Source organism: Diceros bicornis, chromosome 1, assembly GCF_020826845.1.
Source record: "Diceros bicornis minor isolate mBicDic1 chromosome 1, mDicBic1.mat.cur, whole genome shotgun sequence".
Lineage (NCBI taxonomy): Eukaryota > Metazoa > Chordata > Mammalia > Perissodactyla > Rhinocerotidae > Diceros > Diceros bicornis.
Window position 1 is genome coordinate 59,392,285 of NC_080740.1, and position 24,046 is coordinate 59,416,330.

Sequence of the window (24,046 nt, forward strand, 5' to 3'; positions counted from 1 at the left end):
TAATATTTCTGTTGTATGATATGATAAACCTCTAATCATCCTTATCTGAAAATAAGAGGAAACATTATTGTAAGATATTGAGTGCGTGTATATGTGTTTAAGTTTGGAGACAAAAAAGCAAAGTTTAGTCATTCTGTAGTATCATGTAGAAATATTTAATAATTTGTTGCTTTTAATTCTGGATGAAAAAATCAGAAGTCCCTATTAAGTTTTTAATGGCTAACAATGCAATCCTGTTCAGTTGAAAAAACAATAGAAGTCATCAAGCAGAGGTTCATGTGGTGTGGCTTTTATATTCAACAATTAGAGTGTTTTGGCAGTATCTAGCCCTTTCCCTGTACAATATCCATCAATCTAATCTGTATCCCTTGCTTATTATGGAAAAAGTAGAGCTCCTTTCTAGATATTAGGCCTTTGAATAAAATTCTATATGAGGCAGATGTTATAATGCCGTTCTTATTTTCAGCAGTGTTAGCATAGGCTTTAGTGTGGTCCGTTCTTTTTCTCCCTTCATTTGGTGCAGAAAAATTAGATCCCATTCAAATTAATTGAGGGAACTTACAATGAAGGTCAGTCCTTTCTTTAATTCTGCAAGTAATTTTAAAGCTAATATAAGAAAAACAAAGACATATTAAAGAAAAGGAACAGAAATTGCATAGAATGACTAAATGAAAAAATACGATTTTCAGGGGCCGGCCCAGTGGCATAGTGGTTAAGTGCGAGCACTCTGCTGTGGTGGCCGGAGAGTTAGCAGGTTCAGATCCTGGCCGAGCACCTACGCACCACTTGTCAAGCCATGCTATGGTGGCGTCTCATACGAAGTAGAGGAAGATGGGCACGGATGTTAGCCCAGGGCCAATCTTCCTCAGCAAAAAGAGGAGGATTGGCATTGGATGTTAGCTCAGTGCTGATCTTCCTCACACACAAAAAAATGCGATTTTCAGATCGTAAGGATTTAAAGGCACTGAAAATTTTTTCATATTCTACTCACTAGAGCTTATTTGTGCATGTCTTAATACAGCAAGCATTTAGTGAGTGTCTGATTTGCCAACGAAAGATAACTAAGACATTGTTTCTGTCCTTAAGTAGGTCACATATTGAAGAAAGGACAGATTGGCATGAAACAGGAAGCAATAATATTTACAGGGCAATTATACAAGCTTTTATGGAAAAACAGAGGAGGGACAGCCTAAATGCTTCTTTCTGGATTATACAGTGATGATTCTATTTAGGCAACATAATTAGATTTTGAGGAAATGTGTCAAAGAAGGTGTGAAACAAGTTACTTTTGTCAGTTTTTGGTGTTCCTATGCCCAATGTTTCTGGAAAAGTCAAGTCTATTATTTTGGTGGTCTCAGAGATCACTACGTTTTCCCTTGGGTTCCTGACATTGTATGGAGTAGTCTCAGGTGTGAAAGGCCTAGTACAGAACTAAATCTAGCCCAACGATGTGGACAGAGTTAACTGCTAGAAACATCTTTTCCCAACTGTTGAATTTTTAACTTTCCCCATGAAACAGTGAAAAATTTCAACAATGTGAACAGTTCTCTAGCTCAACATTATTTTTTTTTACAAAACAAACAAAAGAAAAGACAAATGAAATATTTAAATGACCCACTAAAGAACAAATTTATAAATAGATACACATTCACAAATTGGATACAACCATTTGAGTCTGCTGGAGGCCACGCGGTGGCGCTGCAGGCTAAAGAGACCGGGTTAAAAACTGAACTGAGAATACTGCGGATGTCACTAACAAAAAAGGAAGATCGAGCGGCAGGTAGGCTGGGAGAAAAGCTGTAGCGGCCCAAGATTGGGAAGGAAAAAAATCCAGACGCCTGCTACTAAATATCGTAGGTCTTGGATTTTCTTCTGCTGTTTCTTTACACTGGGATCTGCGATTGTGACCAATATTGAGGAAAGACGTGTTCAGAGGAAGCTATGGAGGCTGGAGGGTTGTGCTTCCCAAGACAAAGGCAAGTCCTGTTTCTCTTTCTGTTTTGGGGAGTATCCTCGGCAGGTTCTGGGTTTGGACGGTACTCGGTGATGGAGGAAACAGAGAGAGGATCGTTTGTGGTCAATCTGGCAAAGGATCTGGGGCTAGGGGACCAGGAGCTGGTTGCAAGGGGAGCCCGGGTGGTCTCTGATGATAACAAACAACACTTGCTCCTGGATTCTCAGACTGGGAATTTGCTCACAAATGAGAAACTGGACCGAGAGAAGCTGTGTGGCCCTACAGAGCCCTGTATGCTGTATTTCCAAATTTTAATGGATAACCCCTTTCAGATTTACCGGGCTGAGCTGAGGGTGAGAGACATAAATGATCATTCACCAGTGTTTCGGAACAAAGAGATGGTCTTAAAAATACTAGAAAATACAGCTGAAGGGACAGCATTTCGACTAGAAAGAGCACAGGATGCAGATAGAGGACTTAATGGTATCCAAAACTACACCATCAACCCCAACTCTTTTTTCCATATTAAAATTAGTGACAACGATGAAGGCATGATATATCCAGAGCTAGTGTTGGACAAGGCGCTGGATCGGGAGAAGCAGCAAGAGCTCAGGTTAACACTCACTGCACTGGATGGCGGGTTTCCACCCAGATCTGGGACTGCCACTATACACATTGTGATCCTGGACATCAATGACAATGCCCCTCAGTTTTCTCAGGCAACCTACGTGACCCAGGCTCTGGAGAACAGCCCAGTAGGGTCTCTTATTGCTAAAGTCTCTGCAGGAGATGTAGACTCTGGAGTCAATGCAGATATATCCTATTCATTTTTTGATGCTTCTGAAGATATTCGAACAACCTTTCAAATCAATCCATTTTCTGGGGAAATCATTCTCAGAGTGTTGCTTGATTATGAGCTAGAAAGGTCTTACAAAATAAATATACAGGCAATTGATGGTGGGGGCCTTTCTGCAAGATGTACAGTTTTGGTTGAGGTTTTGGACACCAATGACAATCCCCCTGAACTGATCATGTCATCACTTTCCAACTCTGTTGCTGAGAACTCTCCTGAGACCACAGTGGCTGTTTTTAGGATTAAAGACAGAGACTCTGGAGAAAACGGAAAGATGGTTTGCTACATTCAAGATAATCTGCCGTTTCTTCTGAGACCCTCTATGGAGAATTTTTACATCCTAATGACAAAAGGAGCCCTGGACAGGGAAAGACAAGCCGAGTACAACATCACCATCACCGTCACCGACATGGGATCCCCCAGGCTGAAAACCCAGCACAACATAACCGTGCTGGTCTCCGACGTCAATGACAATGCCCCCGCCTTCACCCAAACCTCCTACGCCCTGAGGGTCCGCGAGAACAACAGCCCCGCCCTGCACATCGGCAGCGTCAGCGCCACAGACGCAGACGCGGGCGCCAACGCCCAGGTCACCTACTCGCTGCTGCCGCCCCACGACCCGCGCCTGCCCCTCGCCTCCCTCGTGTCCATCAACGCGGACAACGGGCACCTGTTCGCCCTGCGGTCCCTGGACTACGAGGCCCTGCAGGCCTTCGAGTTCGGCGTGGGCGCCACAGACCGAGGCTCGCCGGCGCGGAGCAGCCAGGCGCTGGTGCGCGTGCTGGTGCTGGACGACAACGACAACTCGCCCTTCGTGCTCTACCCGCTGCAGAACGGCTCGGCGCCCTGCACCGAGCTGGTGCCCAGGGCGGCCGAGGCGGGCTACCTGGTGAGCAAGGTGGTGGCGGTGGACGGCGACTCGGGCCAGAACGCCTGGCTGTCGTACCAGCTGCTCAAGGCCACGGAGCCCGGGCTGTTCGGCGTGTGGGCGCACAACGGCGAGGTGCGCACGGCCAGGCCGCCGAGCGAGCGCGACGCGCCCAAGCACAGGCTGCTGGTGCTGGTCAAGGACAACGGCGAGCCGCCGCGCTCGGCCAGCGTCACGCTGCACGTGCTGCTGGTGGACGGCTTCTCGCAGCCCTACCTGCCGCGGCCGGAGGCGGCGGCCGAGCAGGCGCAGGCCGACCCGCTCACCGTCTACTTGGTCATCGCCCTGGCCGCGGTGTCGTCGCTCTTCCTCTTCTCGGTGCTCGCGTTCATCGCGGTGCGGCTGTGCGGGAGGAGCAGGGCCGCCTCGCTGGGTCGCTGCTCGGTGCCTGAGGGCCACTTTCCGGGCCACCTGGTGGACGTCGGCGGAACTGGGACCCTGTCCCAGAGCTACCAGTATGAGGTCTGTCTGACCGGAGGTACTGGGACAAATGAGTTCAAGTTCCTGAAGCCGATTCTCCCCAATATCCAGGCACAGGACCCTGGGAGGAATAGTGAAGAAAATCCCTCCTTGCGAAATAGCTTTGGATTTAATTTTCAGTAAGTTTTCTTTATATATATTTTCATGTACTTTTGAAGTGTTATATAACCATGTCAATATTAGTGTAGTTTTAAAACTCCAAGTTAAATTACTATGCAACTTCAAGCCTAATCTTAAAGTTCTGTATATCTGTGTTTTTACAATGTTACTTCATCCTTTTTTGCATTAATCAGCAGTTAGTTTTCATTAGTACCCATTTCTAAATAATAGTTTTAAGGTTTAATCCTTTCAATATGGACAAAGTTTTAGTTATTATTTCTCATTCTAGAAAACTAAGGTTTTGATTTTTCTCCTAGTATTTTTCATAGTCTGCATCTTATGATCTTATCCACCTGTCTATTTTACTTCCTTCATGTAAGAAGGCATACCTGCACTTCTGATCTTCTTCTAACATTCTGTTTAATCTCGTTGAAAAAATATTATCTAGTTCTAAATCACAGCATTTAAAAAGAAATATTTCTCTAGTACTCTGCTCTTGAGAAAATGAAACATCATTTTGTGAGTGACAGTGTACTCCAATACTATCTGTGTGTTCATATTTCATTTCCTTTAAATACACTCCTATTACTCAGTTAATATTTTCTAATGTCCACTTTTGCTGATGTGTAAAACAGATAATGTCTTATAATTCAAACAAAATGTAATAACCTGCATGAAAAGGAATATAAATAAAAACATTTTGAAAATTTGTGAGAATATTGGTGGCCCTTTGTAAAGATATTCATTTTTATTTTGTAAATTTATTTTAATTACTACCAAATTAAAAATCAAAATGAACTAAAAAATTATAAAGAAAAACAAGATTCTTCAATCTCCAGCCTCCTCCTACTAGTGGTTTCTCTAGAATTGATTTCAATATTTCTAATATGTTTATACTGCTATCCCTTGACATTGAGTTTTATATATTAATCACTTCTGCTTATGATAAAAAAGGATTTAACTTTTTTACTTTCCAACTAACAAACACACATACAAACATTGCACATTTCCTTTATCCTATTTTCCCAATAGAATTGTCATCGATTTTTTTTAAGTTAAACCAGTAGTTTTTGTCCATATTGCTAAGATTACTTCAAAATATACATTAGTGTTGTATGATTACATTTCCTTTCTTGAAAAACAACTTTCCTAGAGCTGATAATTGTTGTTTTTACTTCCATCATTTTCTATCTACTGCTATTGATTTCTCACATTGTCTCTCATTTAAATATTAATCTTTCTCCTTAGATATTAAAAAATGTCAGATATCTATCAATTATATTTATTTCCTGGAGATCTTTCACCCAGATCCCTCCATATCTCTGCTTCATTTACACTAGTTGATCTATAGGCTGTCCCCCTATCACTTTTATTTCTTTAATACTTTCCTGTGTTAGTCCCCTTTTACAAGATCCAGTATATTCTTCTTTCTTGGTTTACTCCCTTCTTTAGCTCACATACATCTCTCAATACCTTCATAAAAATGGATCCAGAGGAGGTAACATTTTTTGACAACTTGCCTTGTGAAGGTATCTTCATTTTCTTTTCATGTGATTGACCGTTTGACTGGGTATAAAATTCTAGGTTGAATTTTTTCAACCTAGAATTTCCTCAGATTTTTCTCTCAGATTTTGAAGGCAGTGTTCCTTTTGATTGCATATAGAGCTGCTGTTCAGGGGACTGATTGCACTCTGATTCCTATCTCTGTTAATCTCACCCCTTTTTTTTTTCATTGTGAAACCATTGGAAATTTTTTCCTGGTATTCTGAAAACACTTTAGTTTCTGCTATTTATTTATTTATTAATCTGCTTACATGGGTGTACCCTATTAGCATTTAGACTCTTACTTTCAGTTAAGAGAAAATTTTCTTGTTATATTTCTTCATAATTTCTCCCTTGAATTTTGTACATTCTTACTCTAACCAGAATCCCATTAGTTAAATATTGACTCTCTTGGATTGATTCTCTAAGACTCTAATTTTTTTTCCTTTCTTATTTTCTCATTGTCTCTTGTTCTACTTTTTGGGTAATTTATTTTATCATCCAATCTTTATATTTAAGTTTTACTTTCTGGTTGACAAATATTTATTTTTAAGAGCTCTTTTGGTTCCCTGAGGGTTTTTCATAGCATCTTGTTATAGATTTGTAAATGTAATATCTTGTCTCATCTATAATCTATTCTTTTGAAATGCATTATGCAGTAAAAACTACATTATACTTATTTTAAAAATGAGAGTGAGTCACAAAGAAGTTAAGAACTTGTCCAAGGTTATATAGCTAATAAGGGGCACTTAAGCCCTAATCTATTCTTCATCTTACAATAAGAATATATACTTCACATGGTTACTGTTAAGATTAAATGGCTAAACACATATGGCACTTAGAACAATGGGTAGCACAGAGTAAATACTCAATAAGTATTAGCTCTTATTATATTTTACTGCTCTGGGGATATTGATCAGACATTTTTAAAGACTTTCTTCTGTTTTCTCTATTATATCTGTTTCCTCCTATTCCTTTAGTTTTGTTTTTTTGGTGGTGGTCATTTTGGCCTTTCTGTGTCATGTTATAGGTATTTCCTCAAATATCTTGTGATCCTTGGCTATCTTCTCATATTTAAGAATGGTGAGATATCATAGTGCTGACAGTCAGCTCTTTGTGAGTACATGAGACCTGTTGATGGCAGGGCTTCACTGTAACGTAACCATGCTAGGATAGGACTATTTCCGTGGGACACCCCCAAATATCAGTATGTGTAAGTATTTATCTGAGCCTTTCATATTCTCCAGGTTAGAATTCTACAATATTTTCTGTGTGAGGGAGAGTTAGGGAGGGGCTCAGGCATTTCCCTTGTGTCCTACAATCAGAAATTACTGCATAGGAAGGGGCTAGACTTCTCACCCTTCAGGATGCAAAATTTTGCTTAATCTTGCTATTTTTGTTTTGACACCTCACACTTGCTCTCAGCTCTGCCTAGGGTCTCCAAAACTAGAGATAATCCCATTTAATTTCTCCATAGAATAAACTTTTCATTCTCAGACTCTGAGTTACGTTCCTATCTATGAAGGATGATGAAAGGATCCGAGAATTCAACTCTTCTATATCCACACTGTCAACTAATAACTTCTTTTTTAGTCTTTAACTGACTTTAGTCTTTTTATGTACTTGGTTCCTCCAAATCTTGTACCTAAATGGAACTATGTGGGACAAATGCATCAGTTTCTTGTCAATGTCTCCAATGCAGGAACTTTAGACATTTCTTGGAACTGCTAACTCAATTGCTCTCCCATCTGCTTTCTTTCATCAAAAATATGTGTTCACTTGTGCATTCTTAGTCCTTATGAGTTCATACCATTTTCATCATTTTTCTCGGTATCAGAAAAATCATTTTAGTGGGTATTTTAAAAGGAGGGAGGATAAAAGTAGTCAATCCATCTACTTTTCAATGCCTACCCTTTTGTAGTGATCGATTTTTTAACCATATATCTGGCTTACATTTTTAAGAATATAATTTGAACTTAACATTCTAAAAATGCAAACTTGTTAGATCCCGCCTCCATCCATTCTTGAGAGCACTTTTGAGACCTCACATCATTGGTGAGCTCCTAGCATCTGTTCCAAACAATCTCCCCCATTATGTAGCAACCATGCACTTTGGTTAGGACTGAAACCACCAAAGCTTAAGAGGTGGTTCCAGACAGGATTAAAACTAAGCAAGGGCCAAAGATAGATCTTCAGATTCTGGGACTAAAATCTCTGCCTATAATTGTATACCTCTTGAAACAATGATTACTTCAGTAGCAGGTATGTGATCTTAGTTGCTCTAATCAGAGTAAACTAAGTTTTTGTTCTATGATTGGGAAAGAGACTCTTTCTCACTCTCTCCTGCTGGGCTGAAAGAGAAAGCAGATGACCATAGCTGTAGCCGAAATAAATCTTGGGAGCCTGAGGGAAGCCAGCTTTAGGAGTAAGCCTGCTTTAAATGAAGCTAACATGTTTGTGTTTGTGCATTTATTAAATTTTGGGGGGGAAATTATGAGAAACTGGAACTAAATTTTGGATTTACATAATGTATTCCACCTCCGCATCTTCATTTTTCTCCCAGTTTGCAGTTCATTGTTATCAAGGAAATCTACAGAAATGCCTTTTTGTGCTATAACAACTATCTATATATGTTCTATCTCATGGCTAATGCAGTTTCATATCCTCTGAGAAGACTGAAATGACTCAGGTACACCTTCCCTTTCCTTTGCCACTTAAAGAAGGCCAAGTAGTGATGGGATTTTGCTCAGTTTGACAGTCATTTATACTCTCCTTATTTCAGGTTTTCAATCTTCTCAGAAAGAGTACAGGCTCCTGGGTGCCAGGAATCACTTCTTGTATTTCTGTACTCACTACAGCTGAGCACTTCAGTTGTGCAGCGAGTGGGGAGGGATACTTAAATGCTTTAAAACAAATACTAACAGCATCAGAAACTATAAAGAGTATAAAAACAATTCTTATGGAAGATAGAATATATTTGTAATCACTTAAGCACAATGAATAAATATTTGTTTCTGAAGGACATTTATGTGAATGGAATTGAGGTAGCTTTCACCAAACCCTGAAAATTGTGGAGACGCATGGTGGCGCTGCAGGATAATATCGCCGAGGGGAAAAAAAAAAACACCTATGCTGGACGATGTTCCGGACTCTCTTACCCAGTGCACACAGGGATTTGGGGAGACAGAAAGAACAAGCCTTCAAGGGGCGAACTAGAAGCTATTCAACGGGGTTAAAATCCTTAGGTCTCTGAAGATTTGGTGGACATAACAGGCACGTTTCCCAGAACTGCAAAGTGGAGCTGAAGCGATTCTGCAGGAAGCTTTTGGGAAAGGAGCTATGGAGCACGGAGGGGCAAACACTCTGCGGATAAGGCAAGTCCTGCTTCTCTTTGTTTTGCTGGGAATGTCTCAGGCCGGCTCCGAGTCTGGGCGCTTTTCGGTGGCAGAGGAGATGCAGAGCGGGAGCTTTGTGGGCAATTTGGCAAAAGAGCTGGGACTGGAAATGGGTGAGCTCTTCTCGAGGGGGGCTCGGGTGGTCTCTAATGATAACAAACAGCGTTTGCAGCTGGACGTAAACACGGGGAATTTGCTCTTAAGCGAAGCGCTAGACCGGGAGGAGCTCTGTGGCTCCACCGAGCCCTGTGTGCTGCATTTCCAGGTATTAATGAAAAACCCCTTGCAGTTTTTACGGATTGAGCTCCAGGTGAGGGATATAAATGACCACTCGCCCGTCTTCTTAGAAAAAGAAATACTCCTAGAAATCCCAGAGAATAGTCCTGTCGGTGCCGTGTTCTTACTAGAAAGTGCGAAGGATTTAGATGTAGGAATGAACAGTATAAAAAACTACACAATAAGCCCCAACTCTCATTTCCACGTCAAAATGAGAGTCAATCCAGACAATAGGAAATACCCAGAGTTAGTTCTGGACAAGGCACTGGATTATGAAGAGCAGTCCGAGTTCAGTTTCATCCTCACTGCTCTGGATGGCGGGTCCCCGCCCAGGTCCGGGACTGCCTCTGTTCGTGTGGTGGTCGGGGACACTAATGACAACTCCCCTGAGTTTGAGCAGCCATTTTATGAGGTGAGGATTCCAGAAAATAGCGTGCTAGGCTCACTGGTTGTCACCGTCTCAGCTTGGGATTTAGACTCGGGAAAAAATGGGGAAATATCATATACTTTTTCCCATGCCTCAGAAGAGATTCGCAAGACATTTGAAATTAATCAAAAGTCTGGAGAAGTGAGTTTAACGGCATCCTTGGATTTTGAAACAATTGAATCATACTCAGTAATCATTCAAGCCACAGATGGTGGAGGCCTTTTTGGAAAAGCAACAGTCAGAATTGAGGTGATGGATGTGAATGACAATGCTCCTGAAGTCACTGTGTCGTCAATTACCAGTCCAATCCCAGAAAATTTGCCTGAGACTGTGGTTATGGTTTTTAGTATCCGAGACAAAGACTCTGGGGACAACGGGAGGATGATTTGTTCTATCCCAGAAGATCTCCCGTTCACGCTAAAATCTTCAGTTGAGAATTACTACACATTGGAAACGGAGAGCCCACTAGACAGAGAAAGCAGAGCCCAGTACAACATTACCATCACCGTCACCGACATGGGATCCCCCAGGCTGAAAACCCAGCACAACATAACCGTGCTGGTCTCCGACGTCAATGACAACGCCCCCGCCTTCACCCAAACCTCCTACACCCTGCGGGTCCGCGAGAACAACAGCCCCGCCCTGCACATCGGCAGCGTCAGCGCCACAGACGCAGACGCGGGCGCCAACGCCCAGGTCACCTACTCGCTGCTGCCGCCCCACGACCCGCGCCTGCCCCTCGCCTCCCTCGTGTCCATCAACGCGGACAACGGGCACCTGTTCGCCCTGCGGTCCCTGGACTACGAGGCCCTGCAGGCCTTCGAGTTCGGCGTGGGCGCCACAGACCGAGGCTCGCCGGCGCGGAGCAGCCAGGCGCTGGTGCGCGTGCTGGTGCTGGACGACAACGACAACTCGCCCTTCGTGCTCTACCCGCTGCAGAACGGCTCGGCGCCCTGCACCGAGCTGGTGCCCAGGGCGGCCGAGGCGGGCTACCTGGTGAGCAAGGTGGTGGCGGTGGATGGCGACTCGGGCCAGAACGCCTGGCTGTCGTACCAGCTGCTCAAGGCCACGGAGCCCGGGCTGTTCGGCGTGTGGGCGCACAACGGCGAGGTGCGCACGGCCAGGCCGCCGAGCGAGCGCGACGCGCCCAAGCACAGGCTGCTGGTGCTGGTCAAGGACAACGGCGAGCCGCCGCGCTCGGCCAGCGTCACGCTGCACGTGCTGCTGGTGGACGGCTTCTCGCAGCCCTACCTGCCGCTGCCGGAGGCGGCGGCCGAGCAGGCGCAGGCCGACCCGCTCACCGTCTACTTGGTCATCGCCCTGGCCGCGGTGTCGTCGCTCTTCCTCTTCTCGGTGCTCGCGTTCATCGCGGTGCGGCTGTGCGGGAGGAGCAGGGCCGCCTCGCTGGGTCGCTGCTCGGTGCCTGAGGGCCACTTTCCGGGCCACCTGGTGGACGTCGGCGGAACTGGGACCCTGTCCCAGAGCCACCAGTATGAGGTCTGTCTGACCGGAGGTACTGGGACAAATGAGTTCAAATTTTTGAAGCCCCTTATCCCCAACCTCGCACCCCACTGCCCTGGGAAAGAAATAGAGGAAAATCCCACCTTCCACAATAGCTTTGAGTTCAATATTCAGTGATCACAATTAATTTTTATATTCCATATGTATTTTGTTTTGTGCTGCTTATTTTCGAAGTTATTTCCCCAAATTATGTGTATTTTAAATGGTACTGACGTTACTTTTGTATTTTAGCATGTTCTACCCACCTTTACTTTTAAGTGAATGTTTATCTGTATTTGTAGTTATAATAAGATGGTAATTTATCCTCTAACCCAAGAGGTCTTAATTTGTAATGAATTTGCCTCTTTAAATAACAACACCAAATCACTTTTTTCCATGGCCTTCTCTCCAATCGAACTTTCTCCCACAGTTATGCTTATGGTAAAATAAAGCAGACCACTTTCAAAGTATTTCAAGTGTTCAAGTATTTCGTCATTTGATTCTTTTTTGCATTTTTTCTTGTGGTGTAATAATGGTTGCTATTCAGAAATGTCATTTTTCTTTCTTTAAATTCACTGAATTTTTTAGTTAACATTTAAAAATATTTATTACTGTAGAAAATACACCTGAAAAATCACGTCCTATGATACAACCATAAGTGTAATCACTTTGTTAGAAAGGACCAGAAGGCAATTTTCTTAGCATTCTTCCTTATTCATCCTGGAGAGTGATTGTGAAGGCACATTAATATTGTGGCCACCCACAGATTCTTGGAATATGAAATTATGATTCCAGATGTCTCATTAATGTTATAAAGCTGTAATGCAATGCAGTTGAATGCAGGCACCTGAAGAATGATTTGTATAACATAAGTGGACTTGTGTGCTAATGTGTATAATTTTTTGCCTCCTGTGTTCTCCTAGAATTTAATATATATACACTGGGCACTAATTTTCAAACTTTTAAAAAATTCACAGAAAAATTATGTTGTATATCATGTTATGTAACATACAAACATAATAGAAAGAAATGTTTTGTGAACAATGCTTAGCTTTTTGGGGGATGCAATCTAAAATTGCCTATGTTATTCCATTCTATTTAATTTTTAAAATGTGGTCATGATCCACTAAATTGATTTCTTGACCTACTAATGGGTAGCAATCCAAGGTTGGAAAACTACTTTTCTCGTAGATATATGTAGAGCATTGAGAAGTATCAAAAGATAATCCTGTAAGGTTCTAATTTTTTAAAAAATTTCAAACCATTGTGAAAGGAAGTTTTGTCTCATGCTGCACAAGCATGCCAACCACTCCCACCTTTAGTGATCTGACTGCATTACAGAAGAAAAAGCCTTCATCATTGGCGGAGGAGTTTTCCAATAAATTTCATCAAAAAGTCTAAAGTCTGTATATTGTGGAAGGAAAGCATAGATTAACAAAATGAGTAAGGGTATAGAGGGAAGAGAAGTGTGTGTGAGAGAGAGAGCAGAAATGGGAAAGAGGAGATGTGTGAGGGTGGGTCAAGTGATTGCTTCTATTGCTTCTAGTGCCCAGACTAGAGTCAATGCCAGAAACTGCCTCTTGAAGATATTCTTAAAACTCTATCTTAACATTGTAGAGGGGCTGGGTATTAGTCAGTTAATAATGCCAGAAAGTAAAATCTCTGGCTGTAGCATATTCAAAATAATCTAATATTCACACTTCTTGAAAACTAAGATTTCACTACCAGTTCTTTTGAACTGTGTGGACTGATTAATTATTCTTTGAATTCAAGAAAAATGGAGGAAACAGAAGTCTCTCTATGCAAGCTAATTAAATTCTAATTTTCTATTATCAGAAGTGGAACTAGGAGCAAGTCTTTCCTCCCTAAATGAAAGCTTTTTTACATGGAGAACTAAAATTCATAAGATATTAATAAATTGAAGTTAAGTATTAAGATTACTTCCTGTCTTTACTGCACGTAGTGGGGAAAAGGTAGAGGACCACTAGCTTAAAGAGATCTAAAGCATTATAGCTTCTTAGCATGCCAGACCAGATACACAGACTACTGAGGGTGAAAAATAAAAATGGCCACTTCATACACACTAGAATGGCTACAATAAAAAAGACAGACAATGACAAGTGTTGGCAAGGATGTGAAGAAATTGGAACCCCCATGCCTTGCTGAAAGGAATGTAAAATGGCACAGCCACTTTTGAAAACAGTTTGGCAGTTCCTCAAAATGTTAAACATATAGTTACCTTATGACCCAGCCATTCAACTCCTATGTATCTATACAAAAGAAATAAAAGCATATGTTCACACACAAAAAAACTTATACGTGGATGTTCATGCTAGCGTTATTCATAATAACCCAAAGTGGAAACAACCCAAGTATCCACCAACTGATGAATGGATAAACAAAACGTGATATCTCCATACAACGGAATTGTTGTTATTCAGCAATAAGGTAGAATGAAGTACTGGCACATGCTGCAACATGGATGAACCTTAAAAAACACTGTGCTAAGTGAAAGAAGCTAGTCACAAAATATGACATATTGTATGGTCTCGTTTATATGAAATGTTCAGAATAGGCAAATTTATAGACACAGAAAGCAGATTAGTGGTTGCCTCGGGCTGGAGGGAGGGTAGGGGATGGAGAGTGACTGCTAATGGGTACAAGGTTTCTTTGTGTGTGTGTGTGTGTGAGATCAGGAACATCAGCCCTGAGCTAACATCCATGCCAATCCTTCTCTTTTTGCTGAGGAAGACCAGCCCTGAGCTAACACCTATTGCCAATCCTCCTCCTTTTTTCTTCCCCCTTTTTCTCCCCAAAGCCCCAGTAGATAGTTGTGTGTCATAGTTGCACATCCTTCTTAGTTGCTGTATGTGGGACGCCGCCTCAGCACGGCCGGACAAGCGGCGCGTCGGTGCGCACCCGGGATCCAAACCCAGGCCGCCAGTATCGGAGCAAGAGCACTTAACCGCTGAGCCACAGGGCCAGCCCCACAAGGTTTCTTTTTGGCATGAAGAAAGTGTTCTAAAATTAGACTATGGTGATAATTGCACAACTCTGTAAATACACTAAAAACCATTGAACTGTACACTTTAAATGGGCAAACTCTATGGTATCTAAGTGATTTCTCAATAACCTTGTTAAAAATGAAGGTGGGAGTGGTTCTAGCAGCCTGCGGTCCCAAGTGATCTAGGCCTTCTCTCATGTCTAGTGGGCAAGGGGGAAGAGCAGTTCAAACAGCTCAGGCAGAAAGTTAGCAGCCACTCCCAATAACTCTCATGCCCATATTCTCAATCCTCTTCTTCAATTTTCCTTCACTAAAACCACCTGATAAAACTCCACATGAGATGAATATAATTGTCCCCTTCCTCTTCTCTTATGCCTGGGACGCTGCACCCTATAAGACAACACTTAGACAATTATCAATCCTATTGCCATTAAGTTTATCACATTCAAACTTAATTGGGCTTTCAAGATCAAGAAATCCTTCTATATTTTTCTAATCAGCTTTCTCTTCTATTCTCCATAACAACTACTTGAAATGTATTTATCTTACTTTAAACTTCTCACCCTACTATTACATACCCCTTTTCAGTAGATGAATTTGCCTAATACCTTACAGAGAAAATAGAATCCATCAGTGGGAATTCTCTCAAATTCCTGTCCCCAAACCTGCACCCTTGGTAGCATCTGTACTTACAGTTTCCTCTACTGAGGTCCCTTCCACCTAAGTCCAATCCCTGTATATATTTTCTGGATCCTATCTTTAACCACGTTCTAGGGGCTTCACATTGATTATGTCTTCTCTCGGGTATCTGAATTTTCTCTCTCTCTCTCTTCTGAATACTACAAATAAGGATTTTAAATAAGTTCAAGTTTCTCTAGGCTTTAAAAAAACCCTCTTGAGTCTAAATTTTCCTCCAGATACTGATCTATTTCTTTCTTTTACAGCCAACTTTCTGGAAAAGATTGTCATTTTTACTTCCTTATCCTTCTCACTTTTGAGCCGAGTGCAATCTAATTTTCATCATAACCACTCTACTGAAACTGCCATTGTAGAGGTGATTATAAATTTCTGTGTAAGTTTGGTAAGGTTAAACTGCAGAAACAAAGCAGTGCAACTACACACTGGCTTCTAAAAGTCTGTATCTCTTTCTTGTGACAGTTCCGATATAAATGTTGGGTAGATAGGGCAGCTTTGCTCCTTTCAGTCCTTTTGGAACCAAATTTTGTCCCAGGTAATTGCTCCTACATCCCCTATTGCAATGTCATAATCTGCATGACTGTAGCTGGGTCACTGCCACAACTGGGTTCTAGCTGGCTGGGAGGGAGGGGACACATCCAGATGTCTTCCATTTCAGACCCAGGAGAGGCAAACAAAAGTTCTATGCACAATCTGTGAGAACTTAATTCACTTGGCCACACTTCACTACAGGGGAGGCTGGGACAGGCAATCTATCTGAGTAGCCATGTGCCTGGGTACAGTTCTATTATGTAAAGAAAGGGAACAGATTTTGGCAGACATCTATCAGAATCCTCCACAATGATCATCTTCTTGAATCCCCTGGATAATTTTAATAATTATTTTTCTCGAATTTTCTGAAGCATTTGCTACTGTTGATCTTCATCATCTCCTTGAAATGGTTTTTGCTTTTGGTTTCATGATTCTGCACTCTGGGCCTTCCTCGTCTTTTAAAAGATACTTCTTTTCCTCTCTCTTCTCATGAAGGTGTTTCTCAGAGTTCTGTGCTAAGCCTCTTCTATCCTTACTTGATACACTTTAGCTTGGTTATCTTAGAGCTCTCATGGTTTCAATCACCATGTACATGCTAATGAATCCCAAAGTCCATATCTGCAGCCCAGATTTATATCCTGTGCTTCTGTTATATATGTACACACATGCAAATATACACAGGCATGTGCATATGCACACACACACACACATACATAGCCCATAGGTACTTACCTCAATATCAGCATGTCCAAAACTGACTTCATCTTTTTCCACTTCAATTTTGTTTTGTTTCTTTTCTGTGTTCTGTCTCAGTGAATGACACCAGTAGCCATCCAGTTGCCCATCCAGATGTGTGTTAATCATCCTTGAGTCTTTCCTCTTTTTCTCCCAATGCAGCCTATCAATCACCTGGACTTAAATACTTTTATCTCCTAAATATCTTTCTAATCATCCCTCTTCTCCCCATCTACACTAGCATCACCTCACCCAGGCTACCATCATCCCCTAACTGGTCTCTCTGATTCTAGTCATTCCCCTGAAATTGAGTCTCCATACTTTGGCCAAACTGATTTTTCAAAAATGCGGATGTGATCATGTCAGCAAATGCTTAAAATCCCACATTGTGTTTTAATTGCCCTTAGGATAAATTATAAAGTGCATGATATAACCTATATAATCATTTATGTCCTCACCTTGATTTTTTCCCAGTCTCATTTTTAAGTTCTCCCCTTTCATGGTTTAAAGTTCAGGGCGTACTGAACTTTTCTCCGTTCCTCAAAATGTCTGTCTGACTGAAAGCCATTCCTCTGAGAACAGGAACGAGGCAGGGCTGCCCACTCTCACCACTCCTGTTCAACATAGTACTGGAGGTTTTGGCCAGAGCAATTAGGCAAGAAAAAGGAATAAAAGGAATCCAAATAGGTAACGAAGAAGTGAAACTCTCACTATTTGCAGATGACATGATTTTATATATAGAAAACTCTAAAGAATCCGTTGGAAAACTATTAGAAATAATCAAAAACTATAGCAAAGTCGCAGGGTACAAAATCAATCTACAAAAATCAGTTGCATTTCTGTATGCTAATAACGAACTAACAGAAAGAGAGCTCAAAAAGATAATACCATTTACAATTGCATCAAAAAGAATAAACTATCTAGGAATAAATCTTACCAAGGAGGTGAAAGACCTATACAATGAAAACTACAAGACGTTATTGAAAGAAATCGATGATGACATAAAGAAATGGAAAGACATCCCATGCACATGTATTGGAAGAATAAACATAGTTAAAATGTCTATATTACCTAAAGCAATCTACAGAGTCAATGCAATCCCAGTCAGAATCCCAAGGACATTCTTCACAGAAATAGAAAAAAGAATACTAAAATTCATATGTGGCAACAAAAGCCCCCGAATAGCTAAAGCAATCCTAAGAAAAAAGAACAAAGCAGGAGGCATCACAATCCCTGACTTCAAAACATACTACAAAGCAATAGTAATCAAAACAGCATGGTACTGGTACAAAAACAGACATACAGATCAATGGAACAGAATTGAAAGCCCAGAAATAAAACCACACATATACAGACAGCTAATTTTGACAAAGGAGCTAAGAACATACAATGGAGAAAGGAAAGTCTCTTCAATAAATGGTGTTGGGAAAACTGGACAGCCCCATGCAAAAGAATGAAAGTGGACCTTCTGCTATCACCATTCACAAAAATTAACTCAAAATGGATCAAAGACCTGAAGGTGAGACCTGAAACTATAAAACTCATAGAAGAAAATATAGGCAACACACTATTTGACATTCGTCATAAAGGAATCTTTTCAGATGACATGCCTACCCACACTAGGGAAACTAAAGAAAAAACAAACAAGTGGGACTTTATCAGATTAAAGAGCTTCTACAAGACAAATGAAACCAGAATCAAGATGAACAGACAACCCACCAGCTGGGAGAAAACATTTGCAAAACATATATCTGACAATTGGTTGATCTCCATAATATATAAAGAACACACACAACTGAACAACAAGAAAACAAACAACCCTATCAAAAAATGGGCAGAGGAAATGAACAAACACTTCTCCAAAGAAGATATACAGATGGCCAATAGGCACATGAAAAGATGTTCAACATCACTAATCATCAGGGAAATGCAAATCAAAACAACACTAAGATATCACCTCACGCCCGTTAGAACGGCTATAATCACCAAGACAAAAAACAACAAATGTTGGAGAGGATGTGGAGAAACAGGAACCCTCATACACAGCTGGTGGGAATGCAAACTGGTGCAGCCTCTATGGAAAACGGTATGGAGATTCCTCAAAGAATTAAAAATAGAGATGCCCTATGATCCAGCCATCCCACTACTGAGAATCTAGCCAACGAACCTGAAATCAACAATCCAAAGAGGCTTATGCACCCCTATGTTCATTGCAGCATTATTCACTATAGCCAAGAAGTGGACGCAACCTAAGTGTCCCTCAACTGACGATTGGATCAAGAAAATGTGGTATATATATATACAATGGAATACTACTCAGCCATAAAAAAAGACAAAATCATCCATTTGCAAGAACATGGATGGGCCTGGAGGGTATTATGTTAAGTGAAGTAAGTCAGAAAGAGAAAGACAAACACTGTATGATCTCACTCACATGTGGAATATAAACCAACTCACGGACAGAGAAAACTGTATTGTGGTTACCAGGGGCAATGGGGGTGGGGGTGGGCACAAGGGGTGAAGGGAGACATATATATGGTGATGGACACACAAAAATGTACAACTCAAAATTTCACAACGTTAAAAACTATTAAAACATCAATAAAACAAACAAACAAACAAAAAAATGTCTGTCTGAAACACTCCTCCTTCTCCTGGCTAGCTCCTTCAGATCACAACTTATAGTTTACTACCTTAGGAAAGCTTTCAATGATGTCCAAAAATCTGTGTTAGATTTTATTTGTTTTATTTTTAACAGACACTTAACTAGCACTTACTAGCCACTTTGTAAATATTAACTCATTAGATTCCTACGATAATAATCCTAGGAGGTAAATACCATTATTGTCCCTATTTTACAGGTAAGGAAACAGAGGTACATAACTTGCCCAAGTCTGAAGATAGTGAGTGGCAGAACTAGGATTCTAATGTAGATATTTTGGTTCCAGAATCCATGTCCATAACCACTACACAATGCTGCCTCCTAGGTACAAGATGTCCCTTCTAGGTATTTCTATATTACTCTTTACCTATGAAAACATTGTGACATATTTTAGTTACTTGTCTGCCAAATTTTCTAGCCTGTGAGCTCCATAAAGGATTATCTCTATCTTATTTATGTCATGTCCTTACATGTGTAGTTTTAAAAATATATTGGTGAAAAAAGAAATGACATTACTAACTATAATTAACTGATTCAACAAGTATTTACAAGAGTGGAGGAGAGAATATATTTGCAATTACTCAAGAAATGGCCTAAATAAAATATTACTTCTTCAGTTCAGAACATTTTAATGGATTCTTCTTGACAGGCATTCAAAACATAGCTAATTAAATGTACTATATGGAGTTTCTTTGGATCCTGATTCAAACAAATCAACAGTAGAAAACATTTTGGGGAAAACCAAACACAGACTGTGTATAAATTGTATCAAGGAATTATTGGTAAATTTGTCGATTGTGGTATCATAGTTATATTTTAAAAGTTATATTTTAAAAGACTTTGTCTATTAGAAATACTTAGTGAAATATTTAGAGGTAAAAACACATGATTCTGGGATTTGCTTTAAAATACTCCAGATGTATTCATGAATTACTTGTTCAAAGAGAAAAAAATTCTTACTGAAAAAGGATTCATAGAGACACATGGTGGCGCTGCAGGATAAGATGAAAATGATGCATGGTCAACACTGTGGGCTCCATTATTCAGGGGAAGAGAGAACATCCAACCCACTGAAAAGGAAGGTACTAAAGGAGCTTCTTCTACAGAGCTGCTGGAGGGCTATTTACCCACCAGGGGGTTCTCAGTAAAAAATCAGGGCTTCAGCTTCCAAAATTGGCGCTGAATTTAAATTTTTCCACAAAAGAAGTTGCCTGAAGGAAGCATGGCGATCAGAGGGGCGCTCGCTCTGCAGAAAAGGCAAGTCCTGATTCTCTTTGTTTTGCTGGGATTGTCTCAGGCGGGTCTTGAATCTGTGAGCTATTCTGTGGCAGAGGAAACAGAAGTTGGCTCTTTTGTGGCCAATCTGGCAAAAGATCTGGGGCTTGGGGTGGAGGAGCTGTCCTCAAGGGAAGCCCGGGTAGTGTCTGAGGATAATAAAAAGCATTTGCACCTCGATTTGCTGACTGGGGATTTGGTCCTAAATGAGAAACTGGACCGAGAAGAGCTGTGTGGCTCCACCGAGCCCTGTGTGCTGCATTTTCAGGTGGTATTGGAAAACCCTTTACAGTTTTTTCGGGCTGAGCTGCATGTCAAAGATATAAATGATCACTCCCCTGCATTCCTGGACAAGGAAATACTTATTAAAATATCAGAAAGTACCACTATCGGAACCACATTCCTAATGGAGAGTGCCCAAGATTTGGACATAGGAAGCAATAGTCTCCAAAACTACACAGTTAGCCCCAATTCTCACTTCTACATTAAAGTTCGAGACAGCAGTGATGGAAAAATATACCCAGAACTGGTCCTGGACAGAGCGTTGGATCACGAGGATAAGCTGGAGCTCAGATTAACACTCACAGCACTGGATGGTGGATCCCCACCCAGGACTGGGACAACTTTGGTTCTCATCAAGGTCTTGGACGTCAATGACAACGCCCCTGAATTTCCTCAGAGGCTCTATGAGGTGCAGGTCCTGGAGGACACACCCGTTGGCTCCTGGATTATCACCATCTCTGCTAAGGATTTGGATGCAGGAAATTATGGGGAAATATCTTACACATTGTTGCATGCATCAGAAGATATTCGTAAAACATTTGAAATCAATCCAATATCTGGGGAAGTACATTTGAGATCACGCCTGGATTTTGAAGTAATACAGTCATACACTATAAATATTCAGGCAACAGATGGCGGGGGTCTTTCAGAAGAATGCACCCTTCTGGTTAAAGTAATAGATATAAATGACAATCCACCAGAAGTGACCATGTCGTCAATTACAAAGATAATTCCAGAGAACTCCTCAGAGACCCTTGTCGCTCTTTTTAGTGTCCGAGATCAAGACGCTGGGGACAACGGGAGGATAGTTTGCTCTATTCAAGATGACCTCCCCTTTTTCCTGAAACCAACCTTCAAGAACTTTTTTACTCTGGTTTCTGAAAAAGCACTGGACAGAGAGATGAGAGCCGAGTACAACATCACCATCACTGTCACCGACTCGGGGACACCCAGGCTGAAAACAGAGCACAGCATAACCGTGCTGGTCTCCGACGTCAATGACAACGCCCCCGCCTTCACCCAAACCTCCTACACCCTGCGGGTCCGCGAGAACAACAGCCCCGCCCTGCACATCGGCAGCGTCAGCGCCACAGACGCAGACGCAGGCGCCAACGCCCAGGTCACCTACTCGCTGCTGCCGCCCCACGACCCGCACCTGCCCCTCGCCTCCCTCGTGTCCATCAACGCGGACAACGGGCACCTGTTCGCCCTGAGGTCCCTGGACTACGAGGCCCTGCAGGCCTTCGAGTTCGGCGTGGGCGCCACAGACCGAGGCTCGCCGGCGCGGAGCAGCCAGGCGCTGGTGCGCGTGCTGGTGCTGGACGACAACGACAACTCGCCCTTCGTGCTCTACCCGCTGCAGAACGGCTCGGCGCCCTGCACCGAGCTGGTGCCCAGGGCGGCCGAGGCGGGCTACTTGGTGAGCAAGGTGGTGGCGGTGGATGGCGACTCGGGCCAGAACGCCTGGCTGTCGTACCAGCTGCTCAAGGCCACGGAGCCCGGGCTGTTCGGCGTGTGGGCGCACAACGGCGAGGTGCGCACGGCCAGGCCGCCGAGCGAGCGCGACGCGCCCAAGCACAGGCTGCTGGTGCTGGTCAAGGACAACGGCGAGCCGCCGCGCTCGGCCAGCGTCACGCTGCACGTGCTGCTGGTGGACGGCTTCTCGCAGCCCTACCTGCCGCTGCCGGAGGCGGCGGCCGAGCAGGCGCAGGCCGACCCGCTCACCGTCTACTTGGTCATCGCCCTGGCCGCGGTGTCGTCGCTCTTCCTCTTCTCGGTGCTCGCGTTCATCGCGGTGCGGCTGTGCGGGAGGAGCAGGGCCGCCTCGCTGGGTCGCTGCTCGGTGCCTGAGGGCCACTTTCCGGGCCACCTGGTGGACGTCAGCGGTACCGGGACCCTGTCCCAGAGCTACCAGTATGAGGTGTGTCTGAGGGGAGGTACTGGGACAAATGAGTTTAGATTTCTGAAGCCGATTATCCCCAGTCTTCCAGTCCATGATACTGGTGGGAATATGGCAGGAAATGAGAACTTTAGGAATAGCTTTGGATTCAACAGTCAATAAAATAATTTATTTTAAACTTCTTTATTATTCTTAGCAGAAAGCATCTAGTTTTTGCCTATCTGTAATAGATTTTAGGTTGCACTATAGTTGCATGTATTATCATTTCTTACAGTCTCCTCACAGTTGCTTTAAAAATCTTTTTTTAGTGGCTATAATGACATGGAAATATAATCTGTGCACTTTCTGTGTTTTTTTTTATTTGGTCAAAAATATTAACAGAGTTATCGCTAATATTTTTGTTGTGATAATGCAGTTATGCAAGACAATGTTATTGATTATTTGGAGGTGCAAACTGAAATGTTAAAAGCGAATGCCACAATATATGTAATTTACTTCTAGACATTTCATCAAAGGAAAAATAAAAAATGCTATTGGATCTGGGTGGAAAGTATATTGGACTTTATTGGACTATTTGCTTTGAAAATTTTCATCATAAAGGGTAAAAAATGCAACCTCTCCATATTCAGTACTCAGGTACCTTATTTGTTTGCTTTTTGTTATGTAGTGTTTTTCACTTTATGACAAAATAGAAGTGATCACATTGGAAATTATTGATTTCTAAGTAATTTTCCTTTGTTGTTGTTGTTGATGCTGTTGTGGGGAGGAGTCTTATAATGTTCTTGGTCTTGATATTGCTATTTTGTTTTCTTTAAATATGCCATGTCTGCTAGTTTAAATTTGTATTATTTTATATTGATCATTACTTAGCTAGAATGTAGTTCATAGTATCATCTTGAGTAAAATAACCCTCCCTCAGAATATTACAGATAAAAACTTCTTAAGAAATTAAAATGAAAATTTAAACTGTTAAAGAAATAAATTAGGTTCAGTTTCCAATTGATTTTTAAGAGTAAATACAGAAAGTCCTTAATACTTTGTGGCCTCTCTCAGTTATCCACAAAGAAAGAATGGGTCTGTATTTATGGTTTTAAATGCCTAATGGTGTTACAAATTATAAAGTCTCCAGTCTAAAAGTGGACAGTTCAACAGAGGATTATAGTAGAGATTTTGATAGCTAGAATGTAGTGTGGATTTAAAGCTACTGCGCATAGACATTTCTATAATTTCTCTCATAAAATTAAATATTATAGACTAAATGATGTAGTAAAATGGAATTTTACTTGACATTGTGAAATAAGTGAGACAAATTTCAATTTCCTTAGGAATCATTTGTTCTTTGCTTCACACTATTTTTATTGGTTTTATTTTGTGTTGCAATAGATATTTACTAGTTGTGAGAATTTCATTTAAATAGACATTTAAGCAATAAAATCCTGAAAAAGAATGTTTGGACCCTCTTTGTCCCTCAGAGTCATAAGAAGCAAATCTTATGTTTCTTATGCAT

General features: G+C 41.8%; 3 protein-coding genes across 3 annotated transcripts; all 3 read left to right on the forward strand.

Annotated features, from left to right (window-relative positions):
* The first annotated feature begins 127 nt into the window (after nucleotides 1–127).
* Nucleotides 128–4,891, forward strand: LOC131406498 (protocadherin beta-10). The gene has a single exon (XM_058542544.1). The coding sequence runs from the start codon at nucleotides 1,942–1,944 to the stop codon at nucleotides 4,336–4,338; it is 2,397 nt and encodes a 798-aa protein (XP_058398527.1). The 5' UTR covers nucleotides 128–1,941; the 3' UTR covers nucleotides 4,339–4,891.
* Nucleotides 4,892–9,011: 4,120 nt separating this feature from the next.
* LOC131406504 (protocadherin beta-11) lies at nucleotides 9,012–11,933 on the forward strand. The gene has a single exon (XM_058542553.1). It carries the CDS (start codon nucleotides 9,196–9,198, stop codon nucleotides 11,590–11,592), a length of 2,397 nt encoding a protein of 798 aa, XP_058398536.1. The 5' UTR covers nucleotides 9,012–9,195; the 3' UTR covers nucleotides 11,593–11,933.
* An 8,235-nt stretch (nucleotides 11,934–20,168) lies between these two features.
* Nucleotides 20,169–22,916, forward strand: PCDHB14 (protocadherin beta 14). Its single transcript, XM_058542567.1, has one exon. The coding sequence runs from the start codon at nucleotides 20,305–20,307 to the stop codon at nucleotides 22,699–22,701; it is 2,397 nt and encodes a 798-aa protein (XP_058398550.1). The 5' UTR covers nucleotides 20,169–20,304; the 3' UTR covers nucleotides 22,702–22,916.
* Nucleotides 22,917–24,046: the final 1,130 nt, after the last annotated feature.